Source organism: Desmodus rotundus, chromosome 4 (assembly GCF_022682495.2).
Source record: "Desmodus rotundus isolate HL8 chromosome 4, HLdesRot8A.1, whole genome shotgun sequence".
Classification (NCBI taxonomy): Eukaryota; Metazoa; Chordata; class Mammalia; order Chiroptera; family Phyllostomidae; genus Desmodus; species Desmodus rotundus.
This window is the reverse complement of record NC_071390.1, coordinates 116,831,174-116,841,189: the sequence shown is the minus strand read 5'-3', so window position 1 is coordinate 116,841,189 and position 10,016 is coordinate 116,831,174. Positions and strand designations below refer to the sequence as shown.

Here is a 10,016-nt window from a genome sequence, read left to right as displayed (position 1 = left end):
TGCTCCAACCAAGGACTGAACCTGCAACCTAGGTATGTGCCCTGAGTAGAAATCAAACCCGCAACCTTTTGGTGTATGGGATGGTGCTCCAACCAACTGAACCACTGGCCAGGACTTCTTATTATACTTTTAAGTGTTTTATAATAAATGGACATGTATTTTTGTGTATTGATTTTGTAAGAAGTTTTTTGTGTACTGATCTCTTAAACATGTAACAGATCTAATTTTCAACTTTTTTGAAAATTTCTTTATTTCAGAATCATCGCTACATAGTCACATGATCCTCAAAATCCACATTTACAACCGATCATTACAAGATCCCTTATCCATACACACATTAGACAGAGGGAAAAAGTCTGTACAACATTTAGTAGTTATGTGATTCGTAAGCAACAGTAAATTAGTGGAAGCTGAAAAACTCCTGATGCATTAATCACAGAATAACCGCTCACAAATACGAGAAGCTAGGCAATAAAGGAAAATTTCCTGTTCAGTCATAGAAAAATGCTAAAGGCATTTGTAAGATAAATGTTTTATGTTAGTACACAACCTATTGACCAAATAAAACTATTATATAAGTTGGTACTTTGTTGAATATTTGTAGCATGGTATTATCATTTATCTGACATTTAATACTGCATAAAAGTTCAAGTCTGGGATCTCAAAACAGTTGCTGATATTTTTTATAGTGTCTAGTATACTCCGTGTTTTCTTCATGGATCCCTTCTCCTTTTGTAAGGTTCAGTGGGACTGTGCAATGCTGGAGCAATAATCTAGGATGTCCTGAATAGTGAATTCCATGGTAACACCAGATCCAGGGTAACAGCGAGCTATCAAACCTTCAAAGTGCTTGTACTGGCGTATAAATTCATCTTGCATGGAGTGCCACACTACCTATTTTAAAAATGAAAATAAAAGTCATTAAACTATAAATGGAAATAATATATAATCAAATATGCAAAAATGTCAAGACATATGAGGTATGGACCCAAAAAAACCCTAGAATTATCTTCTGGAGGGCAGGCCCGTTGTAGTATAGGCATCCCCTGCTAGGTGACTGTTCTAGGAACTCATCTGTATCAGTGTACCAGCTGGCGTTGTTGTGAGAGGCTGTGTTCAGCTTCAGTGAATTTTTTTCTTAAGACTCTTTCAACGCATTTGCCCATTTCATGATGGGTGATTTACAAGAACACCTGCCCACACCGCACTCAGTATTGAGCATTTTTTGACCAAAAATGGCATGACCCCCAGGCTTCCCCCAATTCACCCTATCTTGCCCTGAGAGACGATTTTTGTTTCCCTGAATGAAAAAATTCCTCAAAGGGAAATGTTTTGCCAATGTGGATGATGTAAAACAAAAAACAGCAGAAGCTCTAAAAGGCATCAGAATTGGCTCTAGCTTGTGTGGCTCAGTGGATTGAGTGCTGGCCTGAGAACGGAAAGGTCACTGATTTGATTCCCAGTCAGGGTACATGCCTGGGTTGCAGGCCAGGTCCCTGGTTTGGGGGCATGCAAGAGGCAACCAATTGATGTTTCTATTGCACATTGATGTTTCTCTCCCTCTCTCTAAAAATAAAATCTTTAAAAAAGTAAGTTATTTCACACACAAAAAAAGGCATCAAAATTGACAAGTTCAAAAACTGTTTTGAGCAGTGGGAAAAACATCTTGATAGGTGTACTGCATCAAATGGAGAGTACTTTGAAGAGGACTGAAGTTTAAACATGAAGAATACACATACAATTTCTTATAAATAAATTCTGGGGGGTTTTGGGTCCCCCCCTCATTCTAAGAATTAAGCAAAGTGTAATAGTTAAAAATATGCATCCTAGCTCCTTCTACTTATAAGATATGTGACCTTGAGTATGCTACACCATCACTCCGTGCCTCAAGTTCTTCATCGGTAAACCGGGATAATAATAATACCTTCCTCACAAGTTTCTTGTGAGGGTTAGATGAGTGAATGTATGTAAAGTCCTTAGAAAAGTGTCTGGCACGGTGAGCACTCATTGTAGTAATGTCTACTATAATAGTAATGTCTACTACAATGACTTCCACTTTTCAAATAAGGAAATTGAGGCTCAGAGAGGTTAACTAACTTGCCCAAAGTCATGTAGCTTACTCTGGACAGATTATGAACTCATTTCTAAGTCCAACCCCCAAGTTCAGAGTTACTCCACTGTTCTGTATTATATTCCATTTACTCCTCCAAAGTATAAAAAAAATCCCCCCAAACCCACAAAAAAGTCCACCCCCAAACAAAAAGAAAAACAACTTAGTGGCTCAAAATAATAAAACATAAATATAAAATAAACAGGAAAAGACATATAAACTTATATAAATATTATTCCTTTTTTCCTCAGAATTCAGTAATCTGGTCTATACTTTATGGAACTTTCTTCCTGAAATTAGAAAATCTATAGCATTTCTAGAGGGATGTTTTGGAGGGAAGCAATGTATATAAGGATGTGCAATCCATGATGGTTAAAAGAACTAACAAGCACACCTGAAGTAGGTTCTCCTCTTCACATAAATGTTTGTCAACCTTCTTGTAGAGGTTATCTAGACCTTTCTTCACTTCCTTTCCAGGATACTCTTTAATAACTTTACGAAGTTCTTGTTTGTTAAATGCAAGTTGATAGCTTACTTCCTCCTCTCTTATGCCTTGTGCTACACGAGCTTCAACGCCTTCAAAGAAATGCTTCAAGGAAATGAAAGAAATAATGGCTAAGAACTGCTTGTATTTTCACTTAAATTTAAAAAAATCTGATTATAAAATAAGTAGTATATATTCACTATGTAAAAAACAGGCAATGTGTACAAGTATACGTGATAAAATAACAATCACCTATTATGTCACCACTCAGAGATAACCACTGTTAACATTTTAGATTTCCTTCTAATCTTCTGATGTGTGGGTATATAAAAGAGATTATAATTTTGCATGTTAAATTTTCCATTTAATATTTTATATTTTCCCCTAAATATAAATTTTAATGGCTGTATTGTATTCCATCCAATGACTGAACTAAAATTTATTTATTCATTCCTCCAGTATTGCATATTTAATAATTTTTACTTTTTTTTTCAGAGTTAGCAATATCAACTCAGATTTACAACAATCTATCATAAATACAATTGTCATAAATATCTTTTGTACATAAGTATTTACCCACATTACTGATTACTTTTGAGCATCAATTTCTAGGACTCTAATTCCTCAGCTGAAGAGTCTACTTGTAAAAGTGTTCTGAAGATTCTTCATTTACACACACTGCTTCTAAGAAAAGTTGAATCGATTTATATTTCTGTCAACAGTATATGAAACTGCTATCTTACCATAATACCATGAGTATTAGCACAATTAAAAGAAATTGTTTCCCACCAATCCAAAAGAACCTGTGCACCCCAATGTTCATAGCAGCACAATTTACAATAGCCAAGTGCTGGAAGCAACCGAAGTGCCCATCAGCAAACGAGCGGATCCAAAAACTATGGTACATTTACACAATGGAATTCTACGCAGCAGAGAGAAAGAAGGAGCTTATACCCTTTGCAACAGCATGGATGAAACTGGAGAGCATTATGCTAAGTGAAATAAGCCAGGCGGTGAGGGACAAATACCATATGATCTCACCTTTAACTGGAACATAATCAACAAAAGAAAAAAGCAAACAAAATATAACCAGAGACATTGAGGGGGGGAACAGTCTAGCAGTGGCCAGGGGGGAGTGGGGTGGGGACAGTGGGAAGAGGGGATTGCAGGAACTATTATAAAAGACACATGGACAAAATCGGGGGGGATGGTGGGGGTGGGGGAGGGAGGTGGGTTCAGCTGGGGTGGGGGGAGGGATGGGGAGAAAAGGCATACAACTGTAATTGAATAACAATAAAAAATAAATTAAAAAAAATTGTTTCCATTTTGATGAGTGAAAAATGTTTATTTGTTGTTTTACTTCACAATTCCTTGTTACCTTGCTTTCCTATGTTTAGTAGTTATATTCAGAATGCTTGCCCATTTATTTATTAGGGTCTTAGTATATTTCTTATTTTAAAAAGATCTTCTATATTAAATATACTGACTATTGTATTGTTATGCATTTCAGGTTGACTTTGCTTTTTTAAATATGTAATTTATATTTCCTTTTTTCTAAATATGTAATTTTATTGATCAGCATGCCTCTATTTGAGCATTATTTTATGATTTAATGCTGACAGGCCAAATCCACTCTCATTACTTTGCTCTAAAATTTTCTTAGCAATTATTGTTTATTCTTCATTAAGTGATTTTTTGATGATAATTTTTTGGCAAGTCTATTCCTGGAGCTTTTAAAATTTAAAATTTTGTTTTTATATAAACTTTTAATTGGTTATTATGACATAAAAAAATAAGTTGTTTTTCAATATACTTAATTTGAATCCTACCACTTTACCAGAGACCAGTCATTTCAGCACATTATGTACAGGTAATTATAATCTTGACTGTCTTGCCTTTGGTTTAAAGATTTTATTTATTTATTTTTAGACAGAGGGGAAGGCAGGGAGAAAGAGAAGGAGAGAAACATCAATGTGTGGTTGCCTGTCATGCACCTCCTACTGGGGACCTGGCCCTCAACCCAGGCATGTGCCCTGACTGGGAATTGAACTGGCGACTCTTAGGTTCACAGGCCAGCACTCAATCCACTAAGCCATACTAGCCAGGGCTTGACTTTCTTTTCTTTATCTTTTATTTATTTCATATCTTACTGCATTGGCTAGAGCTTCCATAATAATGTTAGGATCTAGCAATGCTTCTTCTTTAAATGTGATTTCTAAGGGAATGGTTCTGATGTTACAGTTACGTATCACATAACTGTAAGTCTGAGACAGACCTTTTCCCCTAAAGGAATATTTGTGCTTAACTTTTATAAGGTATTGACTTTGCATTTGGTTAAATGTCTCTTAAATATTTCTTTGAATTGTTGATAACAGATGCAGATTTTATTTGCCTCTAATTTCAAGTTAAAAATATATAGGAGATGACTAATCACACTGTGAACAAAGTTAGAAGGGTCCATTTCAGCTTATACATAGGTCTTAATGGTGTTGGTAAGTTCTATGACTAAATGAAACAATGCATCAACTAAGTGAAACCATGCATAACAAAGCTAATTTTACCATAGGCTAATCAATAGAAACGAGAATTCAGTTCCTGGCACCTCATCAACATTATAAAGAAACAACACTGAAAGAAACAATGTTGGTGGAGGGCCTGCTGTCCTATGTTGCAAAGTTTTCTAAAGTCATCATTTCTTAATTTTAATGATTGAACTTGCTCTGGAGAATGATTCCAGTCAGGAAAGGAAGGAAAAGGAAAAGGTAACACAGAAAACACTTTTTGGATTTTCTTTTACCTTGATGAAGTTTCAAAATCTTCATCTGAACTAGCGATAAAGATTAACCATTTATAAAGCAAGAAATGGCAACGTCTGGTAAGTGAAAAATTCTTACATCTAGGGTTCATCCTCCCACTTTGCTACTTGCCAGTTGTAACTTCAAGCAAATTTACTTTCAGTTTCTTCATTTTAAAATATGGATAAACTACCTTACCCCACATCACTGTCTGTAAGAATTACAAGAAACAATGCAAACAGTATGAACATCTAGCAGTGTCTTGGCAGCTTCAGTAACTGAGTCCCTCCTTCCTTAGCCTCCCGCATCCACACAAGAGCAAGTGTCTGTCGTGCTTTTCATATATAAACGTGTATGTGTTCAAAACCAGGAAAAATATACTAAGTGAAAATACACTTACATTTAGTTTTTCAAGAGGTTGTCCTAAAGAGTAAATGACATAAGACTGAAGGTGATCTGTGTATTTTTGTTTGGCTTCTTTTTTCTCAGCTTCTAGACATGAGATTTTCAAACGAGAAAGTGTTGCAAAAATATGGTGAAAGTTTTCCATCATAACTACATCCCTGGGGGTCTTCTGGCTTTCATTTGCAACCTTCTCCACTAAATAAAAATAGAAAGAAAAACCCATCCTGATATGAATATGACCATATTTAGCTATAAAAATATTAACATGGTGTTTTCATTTGTAATTTTAAGAAAAAGGTGCGTTTCTGGACTGAATAAAATATATTGCATTGAAGGATCTTCAGAGCCACCTAAAACTAATTAAAAAAATCATTCTAAAACAGTCCTATAGGTATTAGTATATAATAGAGGTGGCTTTTCTAATCTGTGGGGAAATGATGAATTATTCAGAACATGCTGGGACAATCAGCTGGTCCTTTTGAATACATTTGATTACTATTTCACATCTGTCAGCCAAATTCTAAATTGCTGAAGTACTTAAAATGTAAAAAGCAAATAAATAAAAATGTAAAAAGTAAATATAAAATCATAAGAACTAAGAAAAAACAAAGCTAATTAAAAAATAATTTTGTGACAGTATTTCCTTTCTAAGATGGCCCCTCAAACCTATAAGTCATGATGGGAGAGGTGGGTAAATTTGACATAAAATTTGAAAGCCCTGGCATGGTAAAAAATACCATAAGCAAAATAAATCTGTAGCTGTTAATCTGACGAAGATTAAAACAACTGATAATACTGTCCCAGTAATCTTCCTCACTAGTGCAGATGTGACAGAAACTCCCGCCAGCTGCTCAAACCAGCACTAAACTGGTGTAGCCTCTCTGGCGGCAGTTTGGTAAGAGCCTTGAGATACTTACAAACCTTTTCATCCAGTAATTACACTTCCAGTAATTTACCCTATGGGAATTATTGGACAAGTATATAAAAATATATGCAAGAAACTGGATACAAAATGCCTATTTACTAAATAATAATTATAAATTATCTGATTTTTAAAATCTGTCTTCTAATTTTGGGGGCTGTGTAATGAACATATGCTACTTTAAAAATCAGACAAAACAAAGCTACTTTGAATTTTAAAAGAAATATCAACCATACATTGAATCATGTAACTTATGTTACCTGTAATCGATGAGATAATCCTACTCCCTGTCAATTGTTTTAGCATTTAAAATTCCTGAATATGTGCAATCAGATCATTTATTCCAAATTAAAGGACATGTCCATGCTGTTTCTCTGTAACTAAATTGTGGGATCTGACACAGGAAGGCAGTGAACTATAGAAGCTTAGCATTAACCTACTTCACGTGACAGACGTGAAAACTGAGGCCTCCCGAAGTGAACTGATTTACTTCAGCTCACACAGACATCACTGTGACTATCTACCATCTAACTAAGACGCAAATGTAATCCGGCAGGTCATTTTTTTAAAAGTTCAATTGTGCATAGTGATAAGGCCATGTGAACTACGAAATCTGTGGTTCCTGACAAATATGAATAGATTTTACATACTGATGTTTTTCAATCTTAAGAAATCTTTAATTTCAGAAAACTTTAAAAAGACTATAGAATATGAAAAATGATGGACATATCCATCCTGCATCTTCTAAGTTACCAGAAATAATAAAAACCAACCCCAAATTCTTCAGAACATAACAAAAGCTTACCGTTAACAAATACTCCTCTGATGAGTTTAGTATATGCTTTATCTAGATCTCCACGACGCTCAGCGTTTTTAAAGATTGACTCTGCAAGTCCAGCAAATTCCTCAAATTCAGCAACAAATGGAAGAATTCCTACTTTACTCTTCTTTGAGATCTTCACTTCTTCCATTTGTCTTATTTGGTTGCTCTAAAGTTAGGCAGAAAGCAATGGAGAGAAATAGCCAAGCAACTTAGAAACATGTAATTATAACCAAATGTATACATCATAGAGGAAGGATATAATTTAGTACCTAGAACAATTTGGATGCTTTCTAATTAAAGATTAACATTTAAATAGGGATAACTAATAAAACTATTTCTATAGATTAAAAAGTACATGTATTTTATTTAAGAAAATAAAGTCAAGGAAAAAAGTCCAAATTATTTAAAGCAAGATGTAATCAAGGCCTATGAACCTCAAGTTCTTTGTTCTAAGGAAAAACAACCAATAACCGTTTTCTACCATTTATGAAAGGTAAGTATAGGCCGTCGCCCACTTTGGGACACAGCTGATACCAGAGCACACACAGGATCTCCTGGTTTCTTCTGGGTGGTGCCCGTGTGGCCAAGTCTGAGAACCACAGTCATTCTCACTCTCATCAGCCCAAAACTTGTCTTTCGATAGACAAGTTCTGTACTTTGGGGGTGTGAAAACAGGGACAACAGGCATTTCTACTACGGATTTAGATTATATGGTTAGTTTCCCATATATGTAATTGTTACTTATTCTAAATTAGTTCAAAAAAGTGCTATGGATGATAGTGACCAAGTACAAAAGGGATGTTTCATATAGACAGAATGTAGACATCTGGATTCATAAAGATCCATGGATTCAATTATGGTTCTGGGTACTTCTCAGGGGATCTAGGAACTATTCACAGGGAGAATCACACTGCCAAATACTGTTGGACCATTTTCAACTTCTACCTAAAATTTCATTGTGTTGAGATTTTGATGGTATAACTTAAAAACCATAGACATGTGGATTAGAAATATAATTATTTAGGCTATGGGCATTAGTATAAGAAAATCCTGATTACTATCAACTGTTCATATTGTCTTTACTACTACGGCACTTCATCAATATAAATAAGTGTGAAGAATAAAAACAGATGCAGTAGAGAATGCAGTATATGATTCCAGGTACTGAAAGTAGACCGTGGGGCATGAATAACAAGTCCATCACTTTTGAACTGTTGACCTTGCGAAAGTTAACAAACATAACCTCTTGGGACAATTACATTATGTGGGAGGGAGGAGGTTGTGAGGATTAGATGAGATAATGTGTAAAAAGTATTAGAACGGTGACTGGTACATATTAAGTACTAACTTGTGATGCTACTCTCTGTCATTATTAAGCTACATGATTTTTGTTGTGTGTGTCATTTAAAGGCACAGAATATAATTATAGATCAAATACACTTGAACATTAATAGGCAATGTTCTAAACAGCTGTCTTCTCTGGCTTTGTAACTGGTAGGAGAGAAACAGTGCATTCATTTAAGAAAAGGGCCATTAATGAACTAAATCTCACAAAAATACCACTTCTGTCAAGCTAAAGATACGCATAACTTCCAGCTGATTGCCCAATCATACACCATCATTAGAATGACACTGAAGTTACTCAGTGTCTAGGCTACAACTTTGATGCTACCCACGTATCGCTGTATTGCTTGTTGATTCTCTGTCCATGGCAATTGAACCAAGTCATACCACTGTTAAAGACTTGACAGTGCACATCCCTGTCAGTATAGTGTGAGGACTCCGGAAAAGCAAATTAAACACAGTGAAGACATGCACTGGACTGCAGAGTCCAGCTTGGGAGTTCTTGATCTATCAGCTGCTTTTTCGTTTTGGCTCTAGCTCAGGCTGGGCTAGCTTTCTTAGTCCCGTTCTCTGAAGAACACCAGATACTTCGGGCATGGCCACCAAATGACAGGCCAGGTGCTATCAGGTGCTATCTCTTCCACCCTCTGCACCCACCGTCTGGTATTCATGCTTTTGGCTCAATACACACAGACCCATTCATTACTTTTCCAAGATATGTTCTAGGTCCTGATCTTGTCCCAAATACCAAAACATATAATTAGTACTGAGCACACACAATCTACCAGACGGTGTGAGAAGATGTGAGTTACAGCAAGAGAAGAGACTGAGATGACAGGCAGCAGAAGGAGCCATTCCTCCTTTACTGACAAAATGTAGATCCTTTAAAAATGCAGGCAATTTAGGAGAAAACATGAGTTTGTACCATTGTCTAGATTAATTTCACTCCACTTCTCCACTGTCCTGTCTTGAGGGTAACATGAAGATTCTTTAAGAAATCATTAGTAATTTCTGCTACTATTACTATTACTGTCACCATCACCACCATCAATCACTACCACAACCACCACCATCATTATGAGCTTATTAGTTAGTAAGCTCTTATTCTGGGCCAGGCAATGTGCTAAGCATTT

The 10,016-nt window shown here is 35.7% G+C and overlaps 1 protein-coding gene across 9 annotated transcripts in view; it reads right to left on the bottom strand.

The window, feature by feature from the left end:
- Positions 1 to 222: 222 nt before the first annotated feature.
- Positions 223 to 10,016, bottom strand: part of EXOC1 (exocyst complex component 1) — a 44,685-nt gene continuing 34,891 nt past the window's right edge. For 6 of the 9 annotated variants that reach the window (XM_045185944.2, XM_045185938.2, XM_045185960.2 and 3 more), the window contains 4 exons: positions 7,522 to 7,705; positions 5,790 to 5,989; positions 2,505 to 2,699; positions 232 to 894 (listed from right to left, as the gene is read on the bottom strand). In XM_045185944.2, coding sequence (XP_045041879.1) covers positions 742 to 894; positions 2,505 to 2,699; positions 5,790 to 5,989; positions 7,522 to 7,705 — 732 coding nt within the window. In that variant the 3' untranslated portion in view covers positions 232 to 741. Of the gene's footprint in view, positions 895 to 2,504; positions 2,700 to 5,789; positions 5,990 to 7,521; positions 7,706 to 10,016 lie in introns of all 9 variants that reach the window. The other 3 variants (XM_024579983.3, XM_024579992.3, XM_045185970.2) reach the window with 2 other exon arrangements.